General features: G+C 40.2%; 1 protein-coding gene across 1 annotated transcript in view; it reads right to left on the bottom strand.

Moving 5' to 3' along the window:
• The window catches only part of Pamr1 (peptidase domain containing associated with muscle regeneration 1), an 88742-nt gene that overhangs the window by 41785 nt on the left and 25056 nt on the right, over positions 1-21901 (bottom strand). Inside the window, exons 2-3 of the mRNA XM_034496421.1 lie at positions 17439-17615; positions 8808-8936 (exon numbers count right to left, since the gene is read on the bottom strand). Of these exons, the coding sequence (XP_034352312.1) occupies positions 8808-8936; positions 17439-17615 (306 nt within the window). The remainder of the gene's footprint in view (positions 1-8807; positions 8937-17438; positions 17616-21901) is intronic.

Below are 21901 nucleotides of genomic sequence, written 5' to 3'. Positions count from 1 at the left end.
ATCATTAATTATTTATTGAGTATTTATTATTTCTTAGACTAAAGGATGTATTGACAGCATTTGATTTTATTGTTTTATACACACACACACACACACACACACACACAAATTCTCTAAGGACAATTTTTTGGTTTGTTTCTATTCATAAAAGAGAAGCCATGATTTGCAAATTTGTCAGGTTCAAGTCCAGGCTACTAGACGTTTCACGATGCCCTCCTCATTATAGACCCAACTGCATATTGTTCTTTCCCTGGAAAAGTCAGGACACAAAAAGCTGTGGCAAGATGATCTGGTTTTCAATGAATGATCCCTGAAGTAGAAACTTAAGGGTTCTTTAGAGAGCCTGTAGTGTTGGATGGTGTTGTGCTGAGGCAAACACGTGGAATGTTTTCCTGAAGTGGACACAGGTGTGAAAGGCTAAGGCAGACTTATGAAGGAACGTTTCACTGAAGCAGACACAGGAGAGAGAATGTTCTGCTAAAGCAAACATGTGAAAGGACACATGATGAAGGATTCTTTGTTAACAACACACATGTATTGGTCTGCCTTACATTGTGTAGTTGAGCTCCATATGTCAGGACTCTGAGGACTGGGGCTGATTGGATGTGCTGAGGCAAGGCACATGATGTCTGGAGGGTGTAAATAGGACTCCATGGAGCGACGGACACAGAGCTTGGCTTGCTGGTACAGCTAGCTGTGCAAAGCTTGTGGGTCTTTCATCTTTGCTGTGCCCTGAGAAAGGCACAGCTGAGAATTCCTGGTGTTCCTGTCGGTCCCTCCTGCTGACTGAAACCGAAGCTAATGCCTGGCTGTCTCTGCTAGGACTTGTCACCATTGTTGCTAACCCTACTCTACCAAACTGGAGTGCTGGTGTACCCGTGAAGTGTTTGTGAGTAGATCGAGTTGCTGCTGCCTGCTAACCTGTGAACTGAATTTTGATTTCCAGACAACACAGACGGGAGTTGCTCCAAAGAACCTTTCCAAACAGGCCCACTCCTCCCCACCCCACATCCTTTTTTTTTCCACTACCTTTGGTGGGTGGTGGGCTACAAGAGAGGTTAAAGCATTTGAGAATCATTATTACAAATAGGATTTTTAAAAATTAAAGTTACAGATCTCTGTATCCTTTGTCTCTGTCCCTGACCCATACCCAAACCTTCCTTCTTCCTCTGACAGAGCCTTCCCATCTCAAATTTTTCTCCTAATCATTTCCAGACATGGCTCATGCATTCACCTGCACACACATCATCTCAGATACTCTAGCCCTCAAGCATTTGGGGGCATGGCTCACAGCCAGCTCTTCTGCTTCTCCGCCTCTGTCCAAAACACAAGTAAGAAGATAAACTTATTAGGGGGCCAAAATCTCTCCCCATAAATCCTCTCATATGGGTTGCTTTCCTAACCTCCTTAGATTCCCAAGGGGTTGAAGCCTTGGGATCCCAGTGGTATTGGCTACAATATCACATGGTATCATCCTCAGGGCTTCGGGCTCTCCTGAAGCTCACATGCAAGGAGCAGCCTGAGGGCCAAGTTAAGTAAAGACTATTCTAAGATGAAATGAAATCCATGCTCCTTGTCTTGTATAAAAATCAACACCAGATGGATCTAAGACCTTAATGTAAGGCCTGAAACTCTGAATGTCTTAAAGAAAGTAGGGAATGATTCAAGATAGAAGAATAGGCAAAGACATTCTGAAAAAGACTTAAGGCTCCCAGGAAATAACGCCAACAGTTGACAAACGGGACCTTGTGGAATTAAAAACTCTTGCACAGCAAAGTAAATAGATAATCAAGTGGGGAAAAGTCTACAAAATGATAGGAAAATCTTCAGTAGCTCCATGTCTGAGATGGGATTAATATCTAGAATATACAAAGAACTCAAAAATTAAACAGTAAGAAATTGAACAACCCAATCAATAATTGGGCTAATAAAATGGACAGTTTGCAAAAGTTAAAACAAAAATAGCCAGTAAACATGTGAAAAAATGTTCAAGCTTATTGTCCATCACAGAAGTATAAATTAAAACTACATTAGGATTCCATCACATCACAATTAGAGTGGCAGTGACAAAAAAAAAAAAAAAAAAAAAAGAGTCACAGTGAATATTGGCAAGGATGTGGAATGAAACCTATGTACTCTACTGGAGGGGAAATAAGCAAGTCCGATTATTATGAAGTGTCCTTAAATAAATAAATAAACAAACAAGGTAAAACCATATGACCCAGTCCTATTGCTCCTGGGTCTTCCCCTGAAGGACTCCAAGCCAACACATAGCAGAGACACTTGCACATTGGCTGGCATGGATTTGCAGCACTATTCACAATGCTTAAGTGATGGAACCAACCTAAATGTCCAACAGCATGGCAATGGATAAATAAATATGGCCTATATTTGCAAGAAAATGGGTAAAACTGGAGATGATGCTATTAAGCAAATTAGGCCAGTCTGAGAAAGACCAATATCATACGCTTTCTCTAAAATGTGATTGGTTCCTACATTTTATATAAATCTATAAAAATTATGCATGTATATATGACATGGAAGTACAAGTAAAAGAATGGAAAAGGGGGGTAAGAAAGAGGGGGTGTGGTTATGGAGAAAATATGTTCAATGTACAGTATCGATTGTGTCCAATTGTCCCTAGGTAACAGTGCTATAAATAATGAATATATACAATGAAAATTAAATTTAAGAAGAGAACTAAAACATCTGACCTCCTCCCACAAACAAACAAACAAACAAACAGACAAACAAAATCCCATTCTAGAAACTAGCCCCTGGAGGTTAGCAGGATAGTCCCACTTAGGAAGCCAACTTTTTTCTTGTGGGCACATGGGCCAGTGGATGTCACTGCAAAGAACAAATATGTGGAGATGGGGAGATGGGAGAGCAGAGTTGTGCACACACTGTGGAGAGAGGCTGAACTGGAGATGCAATGACAGTGGCAGGTGTGAAAGAGGGTTGAGGCTGACAGTGGATCAGGTCATTGCCCATGAGGTCTGCAGGATGGCATGAAGCAGCCTGGAGCTCACACAGATGCAGACTCAGGCCTGGAACATGCCACCCAGCTGCAGGATCTCCCTGGCTCTAGACAATGAAGGAGGCTCAAGATGAAGAGTGGTTCACTTTCTGGATTGGACCTCCTCCAAGGGTCACCATAGTCCATGATGCCACTGAGGGCTGTGTATGGGTCCTACTGCTGCCAGGGGCTGTGTCCATGGTCTATGCAGTTGTCAGAGACCACAAGGAAGCCCATGATCTGAGCTCCAGATAAAAGAGCAAGGAAGCTACTTTGGCAGTGTTGTTGATGGCTGCAGGCACTCAGTTGAAAAAGAGGGACACGGAAGACTCTGGGACAACTCTTCTTGGATCCCAATCCTCTCCCCTGGTAACAGCCTAAAAAGGAAGCCATCAAGAGAACTCTTTAAGATAAGGATGTTGGAGAGTTGCTCCCCGAAATCAATGGCTTTGGGCTGAGGGGCAGGCCAAAAGGTCTCAGTTTTCTTTAGGGAGTAGGCCTCTGGGAGTTTGACCATGCTCCAGTAAGTATATGGACAACACAATTGGACTTGGTTTTTGTTGCTGTTGTTGTTTCAGGGGGGCGGGGATCCCAAAAGGGGACAGACAGACAGACATGGAAGGACTGAGAAGTGAGTGTCACTGGGGACTATGATGTGAAATTCTCAAAGAATCAATAAAAGAGAAGCCAACTTTCCAATCTGAGGAGCTCTGATAACAGCCTTGCTCTTGACTTTAGATACCAGACCTCAAATAGCCAGCACTTAGTCACAGCCCTGAGTGCCCCCACTGAAGGAAAGCCAGAGTCACAGAGAAGTGGCTGGATTCAGAACCTGATGAGAAGTACTAGTGAACTTAAAATACTTATGAGGACAGAAAAGGGGAGGGGTACTCAAAAAACGTGTGTGGAGATGGTTTTAAAAATCTTCACTGGCCAAATTTGAGATCCAGAAAGAAAAATTAGATGTCATGAAATACAGCTGTCATTCCAGGACTTGGAAGAACGAAGCAGGAAGACAGAGACCTCCAGGCCACCGTGGGCTACATATTGAGACCCTGTCTCAAGAAGCAAACAAAGGAAGGGGAGATTATGCTAACATTATAAAACACAAAATATTAACATTTATAGTATAAAAAAGAGAAATAACGTCACATTTTGTAAAATGATAATTGGTGAGTCCAGGAAGACAGCATGGGTACAGAGTTCTTTTAACCCTGTAGACTTGAAATTATTCTAATTTAAACATTGAGAAAAGAACAAAGAAATAGATCTTCCTTTTAGTAATATAGCACCCATGGCCCCCCAGTATAGACAGTTTTGAGACCACCAAACTGCCTTTCTTGAACAGGAAGATGAAAATGATCAAGTTGTCTGGGCCCTGGACTTAGGCATGCAGGCACTCTTCTGGAGACTAGAATCTGACTATAGCAATGGATGAAACACTCACATACTGAGTGTTAACATTGTTAGGAGGTGGGCTAATATCATCATCAATACAGACAGTAACAAATTAAGGGGCTGTTCTATCTCTCCAGTGACAAATGCCCAATGCCTCTCAGTGTCGACCTGCCTTTTCCCTTTGCTGCTAAGATTGTACATGGTATTCAGGAAGGGAAATGGAAAGTTTCCGTACAGGAAAGGACAGACCGAAAGGATTGTTTGAGCGCCATCTACTGGGAAAACAGTGGTACAACCTTGTAGCTCCTGTATTGTGCCCCAGCTAGAATAGGAACCTAAGCATGGGGTCCCCTCTTCACCTTCACAGAAGGCAGTATAGTGGTCAGCTCCAGGTAGGCATTCAGCAAACAGACAAATGCATTGCTTCTTCCCTTGAATTTGCTTTGAACTTATGCAGATACAGAATGAAACACAGGCGACAAGAACCTAAGAACATGAAACTTGTGTCTTCTTGGGTGTGACCTTGTCTCTACAGATGGAATCCATTTTCCTTGAGGGCTCGTTGTAATCCATGATGATCAGACTGGGATTCCATAAGAAACGCTCCATTTGTGCTTGCGGCTGTGACAGCATACTCTGTGTGGAATGAGGCTTTCAAAACAGGCAGAATGCAATCACAGCATCCCATGTGTCTCAGACAGAATCCGATGCAGAAAGGAATCTGGCCTTTCTTCTGTTTGTTTACTTCACAGAATGAACTGCTCTCCATGTTTGTTTTTACTTCTTCTTGTCTTTATCTTCCTTTGCTGAGTGGCAGGCTCTACAATGGAACAGACCATGTCTGCCTGCTTGTCATTATGTGTCCAGCACCTGGGGTGCATTCTTTAGAATGAATCTGCCATCTGATGGATAACACCACAAACTTCCTACTTAACCTATCTAGTGGGATCACTATCTTCCCCAAGCCAACTCTGTTGTCCTACAGAGAGCCTGACTCTTAGAGTGGTATCACTGGCAACCCAACCAGCCAGACTCAGCAGACTCAGTGCTCATACTGAAGCTCAACCAAACACATAACAAAGACTTTAGGCAAGGCCATGCATGGGTGACCTCTGAGGACCTACTATTCAGACAAACTTGAGGTCCCTTGCTACACTTCTAGCATGTCAGTGAGTCACCACTCTTTTGCTCTTTTAAGCTCCTCACATAACTTGCTCTCTCCCCGTCCCCACCTCGCCACTGAAGTAGCGTTCCTAACTATGACCTTTGCACACGGTGCTGACTCCACTTCAGTGAGCCTTTGATATATTGCTAGAATTACCTGTCAGGTGTCACTTTTCTGGCTTTCTGGCTTAGTTTTTGTCAACTTGACACAAACTGAAACCAGTTCCCCTACCTTTGCAACAGACAGAGACCACTGCAAAAACCACAACCAATCAGAATGCAGTTCCAACAGATAAACTTACAGAATAGTCCTGTACCCAAAGCTCAGAAACACTATGGAGAAAGGGGCAGAAAGATTATAAATGCAAGAATATCAATCAGGGAGTTTGTTTTGAAATTGTGTCTCCTAGTAATATCAGAAGCTACTAAGTCTCATCTCCGATCTCATGAGCTGAACAAAGATGATGTCAGTGAACATGCCAAACTGGATGAAGAAAGGTCCGCAAGGCTCAACCATACACAAGGAACTATAAAAAATGGAGGAAAGCCAAGTGGGAGAGGTGGTCTTTCCTAAGGAAGAGCATGAACAACTGGCTGTCCAATGCCAAATGGTCACCTCTGAAAATATACATACAGGTAACATTATCCAGGCTGAATAGATTATGTTTAGGAATTTGGTGTGTGTGTGTTTGTGTGTGCGTGTGTGTGTGTGTGTGTCTGTGCAATAACAATTAGTTTAAAAAGAAAGAGGCCACAGATCTGAGGAAGAGCAGGGAGTATAGTATGGAGGGTTCAGAGGGAGGAAAGGGAAGGGACAAGTGTTGCAATTAAATTATAAATTTAAAGAGGTGCCCTATATGACTCCATGTCTACAGTAATTGTTGGCTTACCTGTGTTCTCAGAATACTTAGTCCCACCTGAGTTCATATCTCATCCTTGACTTCCCACTGTACTTGAATGGCATCTAAACTCTTTACCTAACATACTTGTAGGGCCACATGTGATTGAATCTCTGCTTGCCTTTTATCCAATACAGTCCCAATATAACCTGAAGCAAGTGAAAACCACAGTTATCCTATTTACAGGAAATTCAAACATGACATCTAAAGCCATGCATTATAATGGTGTTTCTTTCTTTGTGTGTGTGTGTGTGTGTGTGTGTGTGTGTGTACTGACTGGTTTTGTGTGTCAACTTGACACAAACTGGAGTTATCACAGAGAAAGGAGCCTCAGTTGAAGAAATGCCTTCCTGAAATCCAGCTGTAAGACATTTTCTAAATTAGTGATCAAGGGGAGGGGTCAGCCCACTATGAGTGGCAAAGACATGCTGAGCAAGCCAGGAGAAGCAATCCAGTAAGCAGGGTCCCTCCATGGCTTCTGCATAAGCTCCTGCCTCCAGGTTCCTGCACTGTGTGAGTTCTATTCCTGGCTTCCTTTAGTGATAAACAGCAATTCTGATGTGTAAGCTAAATAAGCCCTGTCCTCCCCAACTTGCTTCTTGGTCATGGTGTTTCATTGCAGCATTAGAAACCCTAAGATTTGTGTGTGAATATACACGCTCACGATTCTGCATGTGTGTGGATATCAGAGGAGCTTGGATGTCATTTCTCAGATACTCTTCATATTTGTCTGTCTGTCTGTCTTTTTATTTTCAGTCTATGCTTGGCCTGGTACTCACCAAGTAGATTAAGCTTGGCCGTCTACAATCTCCAGAGACCCACTTGTCTCCAACTTCCCCAGACCACCATGCCCCACTCTTTACATAGGTGCTAAAGAGCAAACTTGGGTCCTCATGCTTACATGGCCCACACTTTACTGACTGAGCTATATTTTCAGGACCCTGTGTCTTTCCTAAGCTATTATTGAAAGTGGTTTTGTATTTGGACTTCTTACCACCTTAACAATTAGAGGTATGTGGAAAACAAATCACTATTTCACTTTGGTGTATGACATTGTGCTTTCACTATCTCTAAGGAAAGCACTAAACACTTCAGATCACTTAATCAGTACCATAAGATAGACAGCATTCTTTCCTATTTAAAAAGATGACAGCACTATGGTTGAGGCTAAATGACTTGCCCAAAGTCATATGTACTAGCATACAATTATTACTTCAACCCAGGTCAGTATAGTTTGTACCCTGATCATTGTTTTCTTACACCATCTCGTAGAATAGCTGCCAAGGTGAAAAAGCAGGTTATATCACACAGCTGACCTACCTGGTTAAAAAAAAAAATCTATAAAGCCTCAAATTACATTTCCTAGAAGCCAATTAAAGTGACACAGAAATTTTAAATCAGCAGTAGAGACCAGCATTTAAAAATTTATCCACCTCCTAGAACTGGTAGGTTCACTCTGGAATATAAACAAACCCCTCTCTTCCTCTGGCTTTGGTGGAGTCTAAAAACTACTAGCATCTGGCTACAAATTGGTTCCAGTGGTTAGGTCAGCGTCACTATAAACAAAATCTTTGTAAACTAGGAATGTCATTCATAGAAGTAAAGCCAATCATCCTGACAGCTTCTGATCCCACTAAGAAACAAATAAAGCAGATTTGCTGAAATCCCACCATGTGGGCATTGCCGTGGATGCAGTCTCTCAGAGGACATCCAAGGCTGGCCATAAGGTGTATCCTGGACTGAAAGAGGTACCAGATTTCCATTCTACTTTCAAAGAGCTTTGAAGCTCAGATAAGAATAACAATGGCTGATTCTCTGAGATCAAGTTCTTTCCAGAAGAATTTCCTCCCATGGGTAAAATGGTGTTCTAGCAGTTTATTGTGGTTTCAAGAACTTAACCCAGGAGTTAAGAAATATATCAAAGAAATTCTTATTTTAAATACACTACACATGAAAACAATGGAGTCTATTTCACTGTCTGCTGATCAAAGTCACCTCAAACTGGCATGGACATCCATTATGCCGTGTGTGTGTGTGTGTGTGTGTGTGTGTGTGTGTGTGTGTGTGTGTGTATTTGGCTTTATTTGAGCAAAAGGTGAACTTGAGAACCAGATAAGGCAGCTTCTGGAAACACAATTCCAAACACATGTCCACTATCCATCCTGGATAGATGGAAATACATTTTTGTTTTGTTAGTCCTACCTCTAGCCACAGGCTTTCCAAAACTAAGATTCCAACAAGATAACATGAGTTGTATTCTAAGCTGAGACTTGGAAATCAGACCCAGGAAACAGAGAGCTTGTGGGTGTGCACAGGGGTACACTTACGCATGCAGTCTCCTCCGTACCAGCCTGCTCTGCACTCAGCACAGTAGAGACCCTTCACATAGAAGTCATCCAGAGTTCCGCCCCATGAGCCATTCCGGCAGCTCTTGCAGTTTTCAAAGATGGTACAACCTGAAACATCCCAAAATATTAGTCTACACAGTTGCAGATTTTGAGTTTTCTCAGGAGGCAAACTGTATGTCTCTCTGCACAGCCGCATCTCTGCCCCAGGATCTAGACCTGGAATAATACCAGTGATCTTAGGTGAATCTCCTCATACCAAAGAACAGGAGAGTCACTCAGATTCAAGCAAGGAGGGTGGAAGGGGATTTGAGCATTGATGTTGTGGTTTTATAGAAAGTAATACAAATTAGTTTGTAGTGAATAATGGAATCCAGCTAGTGTGGTACTAGTTTTTGTTCTTTACAAATTTATTTCATGTTTGTTGTATAAATATTTCATGTTTATTGAAAATTCAGACAAGCAAAAGAATTTACTTCTTAAAAATGGTATCTGGAGGATTCTGTTAACACTCTTTCTTATACCTGGTGGCTGAGAATACAATCCAGATCTGAGTTCAACTCCCAGAACCCAGGTTTTTAAAAAAGCTAGGTATTATGACATAAATTTGTAATCCCAGTTTTGCAGAGGCATAGACAGGAGAACCCCAAGAATCACTGGCCAGCCAACCAAAACTACTTGGCAAGTTCTAGGCCAGTGAGAGACTAATTGGCTATGTCTGAGGAATGACAGCCAATGCTGTCCTCTGGCCTCCACACACATATTCTCACATGTACACACACACACACACCTGCATATAAATGCACATACAAAAATTAGGCTATATACTATGCATTTTGTTTTAATAATTCATTTTTATTTACAATGACAAATGTGTTTCTATTAGATGTTTGATTGTCATGCACTTTTATAACAAAAGTACAGCATGAAATCAGCACCAATGACTGGCTACAGTCTTGCTCTAGGGAGATCAGGCAGGCAGAGCATACCAGGGAGAGCTGGGGTGTTGTTCAGGTGTGGTTCATCTCAAAAGCAAGGTCTCCTGAAGAGTTCAGGGAGGGTGAGAAAAAGCAGAAATGATTTCTTCCCATTTTTCAAAACACAGACCTGAGCCCTGCCCTGGTGCCCTCACCGATCAAGCTGTGATTAAATTGTATCTACCTCTTGGTACTGTTTAAAAATACATTAAGGTGTCAAAAGTGACATGTAAGTAGTAACTACTCTCAGATCACAAACTATTATTATTCTGCTTTCCCATAATTCCACCTGGCTTATTCTTACCATTATACATACCATGCCTAACACCACCTGCTTATTGCCATTTTTTATAGCAGACACAAGTAGAGGGCTGTGTCTTGGCCTGCATTAAATCATCAGAACCCAGTATAGTGCTGAATAAAAATTATCCTAGAGAATGAATGACTAATGAACTGCTGGAGATGGCCAGTTTGTTTGAGTTGACAGCAAGCTTCTTTGCTTCGTGTGTGTGCGTGCGTGCGTGCGTGCGTGACTGTGTTTTCTGTAGCAGAGTGACTCACAGTTCTCTTTCCACTCCTTGACTTTGCTTTCCCTCCTACCAGAGAAGCTGACCTGCTGATATGATTGATGTTGTTAGCCCATCCTGCGCCCCATAACTGAGTCCCAGTGGGCTCTCTCACATGTCACTGAAGAAACAAATGGACTCAGAGACTGCCCTCAACAGCCCTGCTAATGCTGTTCCTTGGCACAGCTACATATTAGGGTCCTTAGGTTCCAGTCACAATACCCAGCCTAGAGATGAAGATGGGCAAAGCACTGCAGGAAACATACTAGGAAGCTCATGGGTTGCCAGAGGGGCTATTCCAGATCCTATTTGCTTTTACCTTAGAGTTCAGGGATTGATTAGAGGCCACCATACTGAGCTCATTCAGTGCTCGGGATCAAGTCCAGGGTTTGCACACAACCAATTGAGCTATATCCACACATATATCCAAAACTAAGACTATCATTTTTCTTTCAAGACAGCAATGTAAAACGAAGTTGTTTTCCACCTGTGGGATTGATAGAAATCCAGAGGACATATTTTGTTACACTGATTGGCAAAACAATACCTTCAAATACCCTCATCACAAGTGCTAATGGCATCTCAAAAAATTAGACAAAAGCTAGAAAACAACATGCATGCCTCCCTTTGACCCCTGACGTCACTTCTAGGATTCTACCTCAAGATAAACAGTAAAAATTCTAACTGATATGTTTAAAAGCATTCACTATAGCGTTGTTGGAATAGGTCGGACATCCCTAATCTGAGAAATTTTAGTTCAAAATAGGATTGTGTGTGCATGCACATGGGTGTGTGCATCACCACAGGTAGAAAATAGCATAGAAAGCCTTATGTGGCAGGTAATAGCCCAAAAAAGCATATTAAAAATACTGCATAAAATTGCCTCAAACTATGGAGATAAGTTGTATAAGGAATAAGAAGAGAATTGCACATTTAGCCTTGGGGGTCCCCTTCAAGACATCTCATTGCTTATATATGCAACATTCCCTAAACCTTAAAATATTAAATATGTTGAGTCCCAAACACTGTAGATAGTAAATATTTAATTTATAATAGTAAAGGGCTGGAAGCAATCCAGTGACAATTAACTATAATAACTCATGAAATGCAGTCACATGTAACTATAAAAAGAAATGAAGGGATCTATCTGATATGAAACATTTCCAGCACACATTGTTAAGAAAAACAATCCTGTGAGATAGTTAGCAATATTTGTGGTTTGTTGTCTTTGTGGGAAATGGGGAAAGGAAAATAAATGTATGTGTCTGTTCCCTTGCATTTTCAGATACAGAAAGCAATTAACCTATCTCAATATTAGATAGGCGGCATAACACCAAAACAGAAGCCACATGCATTGATTTTACAGTATAGCATTTTGATTATACACATCCACCAGCATGTATTGTAAAGTCAAGGGTAACCATAAAGAATCATAACTGTATGCAGCAGGATTGTTGGTGGTACATATAATGCTGTTATTTTGCACATTTATAGTATGCTATATGATTAGACAGATAAGTAATTACATTAATATATTATATTAATTGTGTTAATAGGAAATGGTTTTTCAGCATCAGGGAAAAAAATTAAAGAAGCAAATAACCTTGTACTGTTTATTATATATGGACTTGAGTATTTGAATGCATTTTTTCTTTAAAAGAAGAGTAAAGAGTAGATAATAAAGGTATGGAAAATAGGTGACAGACAGACAGACAGACAGACAGACCACACCTTTAATCCCAGTACTCAAAAGGCTGAGTCAGAAAGATTTTAAATTCAAGAACAGCCTAAACTACACAAAGGGATCCTGTCTCAAAAGCATCAGGGTCTGGGCATGTAACACAATGGTAACATGCAACCTGGGCTTGATGGGAAAATCACTGTGTGTGTGTGTGTGTGTGTGTGTGTGTGTGTGTGTGTGTGTGTGTGTGTGCATGCACGCGAGCGCCCAAATATTATACAATAGGTGGATGGGAGAAAGAGATAACATCTAAAATATAGATAAATAAAGTACCCAATAATAAAAAAACAAAAAGAAAAACAAAAAAAAACCAAAACAGATAATGGAACTGGCTATTGAAGTCGAACATTTGAGACTTTTTAGCAGCAATTTAACATTACTAGATAGGCGCGTATTATGGGGATTCCTTATAATTGTCAAGGACAAGAGAGTGTGGAATGGGCCCATGGAACTTTAAAACAATATCTTCATAAAATAAAAAAAGGGAAGGCATATCCCTGTACACTACATATTTATTTAAATCATGTTCTTTTTTATTTTTTATTTTATTTTTTTTAAAAAAATTTGGAGGCCAAGGAACTTTCTGCTGAATGTCTATGGCCCTCTACAACTAAGCATACTTATACATAGGTGAAAGGGAAGGATCCATTTGCTGGCATAAGGCATGATCCTGATCAGGTATTAAATATGGGGATGAGGGCATGTTTGTGTTTTTTCTGCAGGATGCTGAAGGAGCATGGTGACTGCCAGAGCGACGGGTGAGACATACTGTTTCCAGGACAAAGAATGATGCTGACCTGTGATCTTGCTGAGTGCCCTAACAATGGTGACTGGGAAGCTGTATTGGACATATGTTCCACTATTGCTTACCTATACCCCTGATGGGACAAGCTGCCTTGCCTCAAGTTTTTAGACCTTGTGAAACAGAGAGTAAAAAAGAGAAGTTATAATGCCTCTTGTATTGTTATTAAATATGAACAGTTATTCAGACTCAATCATGGACTGGTCTAGAAATCAATCCAATATTGGAAATAGCAGTCTTCATTTGGAAGTCTGGTTCTGGACATTTTCAGAGACATATTTGGAAATTAGCTGCAGTTTTCTATGATGTTATATTAGCAAGAGATAAAGTTGGGGCAGGATCTGGATTTCAAACAGGTGTTAGCACATGTGTTAAGGCTCTTTTAATTGTCAAGTTAAAAATAACCATTGTTTTGCCAGGCAGTGGTGGCGCACGCCTTTAATCCCAGCACTTGGGAGGCAGAGGCAGGCGGATTTCTGAGTTTGAGGCCAGCCTGGTCTACAGAGTGAGTTCCAGGACAGCCAGGTCTACACAGAGAAACCCTGTCTCGAAAAAAAAAACAAAACAAACAAACAAACAAAAAAAAACAAGTAAAAATACTATTGTTTCTTCTACAGTATTTAAGCTGCATTTATTGTACACCTTCTAATTGTTTTTGTGTTTTGAAATCTGGCATGCCAGTTACAGAGGTCTATCAACCAGCTTTTGTTTTAGTGCCCTGAGTATCACAGAACCTTGGTATTCTAATAATAGCTTGCAAGTACTGGAAGAAATGAGTCAGGCTTTAAGCAAAAGCAAGAGGGTAGTGGGCTTGATTATTGCTAGTATAACAGCTTTGATTACATTAATTGCTAACACCACTGCTTCTGCAATTGCTGTGACACAAGAAGTTAAGACAGCTACTTTTGTTAATCATTTAGCAAAAAAATGTGACTAATGTGTTTAATATACAAGAGGATTTAGATAGGCATTTGGAAGAACTGATTGATGCTCTTTATCCTATTCAAATTATTGGAAGGCGGTTCAGAATTTAAGGGTAAGGAGCCATCTCGAGTGTCATGCCAAATACCATTGGATTCATGTTAGTTCTAAAATTTACAGTGGTAGTCATTATAATTAGAAAGAAGTTTAAAGATACTTGTAGTGTATTTGGCATAATTCTAACACCTCTCTGGATGTTTTAACAATACATAGGGAGCTTATGAATTTCAAGAATGCTGTTCTGCTGAGCGTTGATGCAGTAGATACTGCAGATAAAATTACCCATGGCCTGAGGTCAGTGTTTCTATTTTGGTCAAGCTTTAAGAATGGCATATATAGCTTGATCATGCTAGCCCTTTTTGTCCTGGGAATACTTTTATTCCTGCCCATTGTGTTAAACCTTTTCTTTAACAACATCAACATGTTGGCAGCCAAAGTACATGGCTTGAACCTGAAAATGGACCCCCAGACAGTTATTAAATTAACAGGCTGGTAAGCCAATGACAGGTAAGATTCTGCACAACCTAAGACATAAGTGCATTGCTTTGGATAATGCATATTCCATGACAGGTAATGAAGGCATTCTTGTCAGAATGACCTACAACAGGCCCAGTCTCCTTGTTAATGAAATAAAAAAAGGGGGAGAGGCAGAGAGCCTTTAGGGCTGCTTGGCAAGACCCTGACATGGGTCAAGGACAAGGAAATGGGCTGCTTGGCAGGAATATGACATTGGCCAAGGACAAGGAAGTAGGCTTTAGGCAAGAATCGGACATTAGGCTACAACAAAGAAGTAATTTCAGGTAGGAATCTAAATCTTAGGCTAGAACAAAGAAGTAGGCTTCAGACATGAAAATGACCTTGGTCATCCTGATAAGGACCCTAGAAACAGTGATCACAGGAGTGTTCATGTAATTGGGTTTAATGCCTTGCTTGTTCTTTGACTGTTTGTGTTTATTGTCTTGCTTGTTCCTTGACTATTTGCATCTATTGTATTGCTAGTCCCTCAACCTAGAACTGACCTTAATATATGCATGTAATTAAAATGGTATAAAAGCACAAAGGAGGAGGATGGATGGGATGGGGGTTCTAGGGAGAGGAAATGGGGAAAGGAGATGACATCTGTATTGTAAATAAATAAAATATCCAATAAAAATAACAAAAAAGAAAATTTTTAAAAACAAACAAAAAATGATTACCTATTAACAATGACAATCCAAAAGCCAGGAATATCCCCAATACCCAGACTGTGCTCTTAGAAAATAAAAGTTTCTTGGAGAAATTACTGATTACTAAAATGGTTGATTACAGATTTGTGGCTGGAAATATCTAAGAAATCTGAAAGTCTTGTTCATGGTAGAAACCCAAGAAGCCTGTTAAAGCTAATGTGATCACCCCAGTAGTCATGTCTGCAGGATAAGGACTAAAGGACATGAAGGGACTCTCAGTGCCCTGAAATGGGCTCATGTATATGCTAAAAAAGGTAATGACTAAAACTGATAAACAACAAAGATAAACAAACTACAGGTCCCCTGTAATAAACACGGAGACTTCTCATGTCCCCTGAAATAATCACGGAGACTTCTCAAGTCCCCTGTAATAATCACAGAGACTTCTCAGGTCCCCTGTAATAATCACAGAGACTTCTCAGATCCCCAATGGCAGCTGCTTGTGCATCATTAGCTCACTGCTCTGAGAAGGAGTTTCAAAGCAGCCCTTTTCTTTGTCCTTGCCTGCCTTTCAGGGTAGCAGAATGATTGGTGTGGGAGAGTCCTTCACTCACCAGAGCCAATTATCACTACCAGCAGCCCTGAAGCAGGGATTGTAGATCCTAAGTGCTGCCTGTGGGTTTTACCTTTCTTGCCTATCATGTGACTGACCTTATAATACCAAAGGCTACCCTGTGGCTACCCAACAGTAAACACATTTCTCCCTCAAACTATTCAAAATCATGCAGATTGTGGCTAGTATCCCTTCATAGAGGAATCTTGGGGCATTGTTCAGTCATTTCTATATAAGCTGCTCTTGCCTGTCAGGAAGCTGGGTGATAAGCTTCTTTCCTGAAATCAAATGTGCAGTTGGACTGAAGTCAGTCCTGGTTTCATTTTCATTGCCACTCTCAGTTTTTAAAAAGAAGGGAGAAGACAAAAATGAAAGAAATTCTACCAGCACAGTTTTGATCTTTTATTCTTCAGCCTTCAGAAATCTCACTGGACAGTCTCTGTGTTTCCCATCTGATGTGTCCTAGAGAGACAAAAATGAGCCTCCTCGGGGAGTCAGAATGTAAGGCAGTAATAGTTCCAGGTTTTTCATACTGGAAAACAATCAGTGCCATCCACAATAAAAGCATGCTGAGAAGCTCAACATCCATCATCCCTGATCTTTACTCTTCACTCCCTTCACTCTTCTCCTCCATCCCCATCCCCCCAAAAATGGCCAACCACACTCCTAGATGACTCTCAGCCCTTCACCTAACTCTATCCACCAAGCTTCGGACCTTCATTACAGTTCTCATTAATCCCCTCCTGGCCCCCATCCTGCCCTCCTCCTGTCCTTTTCTCAACTGTAGCTAAAGAGAGTTTACTTTTAATCCTTTACCAAAAGATCTCCCAAAGCCTGAATCTCATAGCAGGACTTTGGAAAAATCTCTTCCTAATTTGACTCCCGTTTCTTCCTTCAAATTGCTCCCCCTTAATGTCTGTCTCCCTTTCCTCACATCTCACAGTGGCACCAACTTGCTTTCCTGCCAGAATGAGCTCCTTGGAATTCTCAAAACCTCATTCTTCCTCTTGACATAGGTCTCTTGTACATCCTGTCCACAAGTGAGCCCCTCTAGATCCTCTTGACTGTGCTGCTCCCATCTTTAGTAGACACTTTGCATCACCTTGCTTAGTAAGTCTTCATTGATCTCACCTCTGCCTTACCCCATTCTCATCCCAGTGCCTCTAGCACAGCACTTACATAGCACCAATCACAGCTACCTGTTTCCACCTCTCCTACCAGGCTGTAAGCACTGACAATGTTGGGAAATGTGTCTTTAAATAAAATGCCTGGAGAGATGGCTCAATGGCTAAGAATATACTGCCCTTGCTGAGTCCAGTTCTGACACCCACGACAGGCAGCTTACAACTGCCTGTAACTCTGGCTCTGAGGATGGATATGACACCCTCCTCTGTGGAAGCATGTATACACATGTGCACACATTGACACATATACATACACACAAACACAAATAAATATTTTAAAATGTTTTAAAAAAAATAAACACCACATTGTCTTCCCAGTGACTGACTAAGAGCTACTTGGTCTGCTTGCTAAGTGAGTGGATGAGTGGACAAATTCTCAGATTTACAATTTGATCGTTGAAAAGAAGACTGACTCCTCTGATGCTTTTTCCTGCAATCAGACTTGGCTGAGTTGTGTCAGTCTTAATAACCATGGTACCACAGCCCCGGATGGCTGCCTGCTAGAATCCAGACATTTGGTCTGTGCCTGCTCATTACCTCAGATAATGTGAAAGCATCTTACAGCATCCCATCTCATACTCACCTGGGTGAATTAGACAGGAGTCACATTCATTATCCTCATTCCTGCAGCATGGGATGGTGTAACCCACCACTTCCTTCTTTCCTGGGCAGATACACTCAATTTGATCATATTCACAACACTCTCTACACATGATGTTCCACTCAGCTCCAGGGCAGGCTTCATTAATGACCGTGTATTCTGCAATGGAAAACAAACAGGTGAGGCTATGGCCTGGAAGGCATGGGAAGACCCACAAACACTCCACCATTAAGAAGCAACTTTGCCCTACCAGGGTGTCATCTTTTCTGAATGAGAGGTACTCCTGTGACCTTTTCCCAGGCCAGTATCTCCAAACTGAGGTGACTACCACAAGGGGTATTTAAAGCCATTCATTGAGATACAGATAAAATATGTTCTGCCTGTCCTCTTGACTTTTATCTTGAAAGAATCATGCTTCAGATACTGTGGATGTGGTTCACTTGTGAGAATAGTTGCCTAGCTAATATGCACGAAGCTACGGTTTCGATCCTCAGCCCCTTATTAACTGGGTGTGGTGGTGCATGCTTGTAATCTCCAGTGTTTGGGATGTGAAGGCAGGAGGGTCATGAGTTCTGGTCTATCATTGATCTATATAGTCAGCTCTAGGCCAGCCTGAACTACAGGAAACATTTACATACATACACACATACATACATACATACATACATACATACATATATACAGTTTTTAAAATGCTTCACCAAATACAAGTAGACAAGCAGAATTCCTTCATAATCAATACACCTTACATTCTATATGTGTTTGTTTTATCTGTATTAGGGATTGAAACCACAGCATTCGTCACCAACGATTGCCTCTCATTTCTACTTTTCTTATGATATGGCTGGTCACTCTTCATAGCTGCATGCATTGCTCGCTACACCTCACCAAGAAAAATTCAACTGCAAGGCTCCATAGGGGCCTCCATAAGACTCCAGCAGTGAGGCCCATAAGAAAAGCCCAGAGACCATTCTCTAGAGAGAGCCATTCAAATGCAAGTCTTGTGGCCAAGTAGAGACTATGTCATTGCTTCTAATCTTGGCTCTTCACTGTTGCACCATGCCACAGTATTTTCAAAGATAAAACCAACAGAGCAAAGTGCCTTCATTAGTATGTTTGGGAGAATGTCAAGGGTAAACTGATTAGCACAACTTAGTACAACCAAGAATTCTTTCCCAGGAGAAAAAATTGTTTGTTTATGAGTAGAATTTTTTTCCTCTCTTTCTTTTTTTTTTTTCATTTCCTTTTTATAAATGCAAAAAACATACCTTAAGTAAAAAAAGAAAACCATCTGACAAAATCTATAAGAGGAATCAGCTGGAGGCTGCACAGAGAAACCCAGGCTAAAAAACAGCCCTGCTAGCTGTATTTGGTCTTCTTGTTTTTCTTTTTCCCCTCTACTTTCTATTTCTAAAATTGTTGCATAAGAACATGAAAGCAGAAGTGGGTCAGGTATTTGTGGAAGAAAGTGTATCTGTCTGGGCACAGTCCCATGAAGCCTTTGCTGGAAACTCTCTGCAGGGATCCCCGGCATGCACCATGCCTAGCATCTGCGAAGGCTTCAAGACCTTTGAATTTTCATAGTTCAGCTCTCTGTTTCCCTCCCTCACATGTGTACATTCCAACACAAAGTTGGTCACTATTAATTTACCAAGTAGAGCCATGGGGGAAAAAATCAACATCGACTCTCGGGCTCAGGTTAAAAGAAGATTCTAGAACCGTGCAAAAGAACTTTTTGCATATTATGGAATACGTCATTAAATTGGGTTTAGTGTTATGAAAGTTTAGCTTAAGAAAGACTAGTTTTCTTTCATCATTTTGTATAAATACCAGTGGACCAGCAATTATTTTTTGCCTTGGTATTAGATTGGCATTTGGTTTTGTTTTTGATATGCTCTCTGCTCAGCTGTGCCCCCATGCTGTTAACCCAACTTCTGAAATCTAGATGGGAAAGAAAGAAGATGACACACAGGGGCAAAGCACATGATTCTGAATTCAGTAATGAATTATTATTATTATTATTATCATTATTATTGTCATTGTTAATATTATTATATTTATTCTTTGATAATTTTATACCATATATTTTTATCATAGTCTTTCCAACTTCTCCACCTCTTTACCCAGTTTCATGTTCTTTGTCTTTAAAAAAAAAAAAAAAAAGCCACTAAAAACCATGGCATCCAGTCTGTCTTGCCCAATTACTCCTGAGCACAAGGCCTGTCCTGGAATGTGGTTGATTGTTCCAGTGTCATTCCATTGGAGAAAAGTGATTTTTCACTTTTGCAGCAGGTATCAATTGTGTAGTTTCTTGGCTAGGGGTGAGATTTTCTACCCACCTTCCTTTCATCCTGCTGGGATTTTGTCTGAATTAAACTTATACAGGTCTTGTGCATGATATATCAGTCTCTGTGAGCTCATATGTATACCTGCCCTGTTGTGCCTGGAAAATGCTATTTTTCTTAAAAGCATACACCACCTCTGGCTCTTACAATCTTTGTACCCTCTATTGCTCATGGAGCCGAGGGGTATGATAAAGACACATCATTCAGGGCTGAGCACTCCAAAGTCTCATTCTCCATACATTGCCCAGTTGTAGGTCTCTGTTAATTTACCATCTACTACAAGAAGCAACTTCTCTGATGAAGACTAAATAATTCACTGATCTATGAGGAGAGCAATATGTTATTAAGAGTCTTTTTGTTATAAATATTATTTGATATAAGTATTTTTATATAATTTTTATCTACAGAATATAACTTTTCTTTAGAACAAGAAAGTTTACAAAAGACTGATACTGCTTTTCTTTTGTAAAACACTGTTTCAAGCAAGATACTATACATGGTCACTTGCATTTAGAATAATACAGTGGTAAACAGTGGGTATTAATATTTTATCTGTGACTTAATCATTTATCTGCAATAAAACTTTCAAGCTATGATTGGCCACCTGATAGGATGGAAGTGATTAGCAGGAAACAATCAAGGAATAGGAAGACCTCACAGCTCCTTGAAGATTTATAAAACAAATTCTTTGCAACATCATTACACCCTCAGAGATCCTTCCACCTTCTAAGCTAAGTACACTCCCTGAGTATAAATCTCTTTTTCCAACATCTGTTTGAGCCTGTAACAGTGCAACAACTGGTTGACTAATTTGATTCGCAGTACAATAAAATGCCTTTGTATTCTTGATACAATAAATTACATCTTCCATAAAATTGGTTGATTACAGGTAAATACAAGACAGGTTTAAAAAAATAAATAGTATACAGAGATGAATAATCACTTCTCAGTCATGGTAATTTAACCCATGTAACATCAAGAAAAAAATCTGTCTCAGAACATAAAAATTTTAAATTTACAAAAATGGCATTGAAATAGCAATGTAAATTATCCCAATGATTTTATGACATTAGTCACATGAAATAGATGCAGACTTTAGAGAATTCCGATCTAATTTATAGATCTTCCTTCATAAGATAGACATTAAATCATAAATTTTACTCCAAGCCACAGAATGAGAAATGCACTCACAGCAAGTTTCAGTTAATTAACATTACTCTCAGATTCACTGAGGCCCAGCCTCTTTGCTTAGAAACTTGAAAAATGGCCACCATTTTGTCAATATACTAAGATGAAAATTGCCTACATGTAAAAATATTTTTCCAGTTGAAATGCATACAAAGTGCTAAGAGGAAAGTTCATGATACTAAAGTGCCTACCTTTAAAAAAATGGAGAGATCTCACACTACACCACTACACCATTGTGTGTGTTAATACAGCACACCTGAAAGCTCTAGGACAAAAAGAAGCAAACACCCAGGAGAAATAGACTGAGAAAAAATATTTAAACTGAGGGCCAAAATCAACAAAACAGAAACAAAGAGAACAGTATAAAGAATCTATGAAATAAAGATAATAAAAAGTTGGTTATTTGAGAAAATCAACAAACTAGATAAACCTTTATCCAAAGTAACCAAGAGAGAGAGAGAGAGAGAGAGAGAGAGAGAGAGAGAGAGAGAGAGAGAGAGAGAATCCAAATTAACAAACTCGGAAATGAAAAGGAATACAGAACAGATACTGATGAAATCCAGAGAATCCTAAGGGCATATTTGAAAATCCTGTGCTCTACCAAATTGGAAAATCTAAAAGAAATGGTAATTTTCTTAATAGCTATCACTTACTAAGTAAAATCAAAATTATATAAACAATTGAAATAGGCATATAACCCCTAGTGAAATAGAAGCAGTCAATAAAAATCGTCCAATCAAAAACCTTCCAGGGACAGATGGTTTTTGTGCAGAATTTGCCATAATTTCAAAGATGAGTTAACACTAATACTCTTCAGATTATTTCACAAAATTAGAAACAGAAGGAACATTGTCAAATTCATTTTATGAGGCCACAGTTACACTGATGTCTGAATCACATGAAGACCCAAAA

The sequence above is a fragment of the Arvicanthis niloticus genome, chromosome 2, assembly GCF_011762505.2.
Source record: "Arvicanthis niloticus isolate mArvNil1 chromosome 2, mArvNil1.pat.X, whole genome shotgun sequence".
NCBI classification, from domain to species: domain Eukaryota; kingdom Metazoa; phylum Chordata; class Mammalia; order Rodentia; family Muridae; genus Arvicanthis; species Arvicanthis niloticus.
This window is presented reverse-complemented; position numbering and strand designations above follow the sequence as displayed.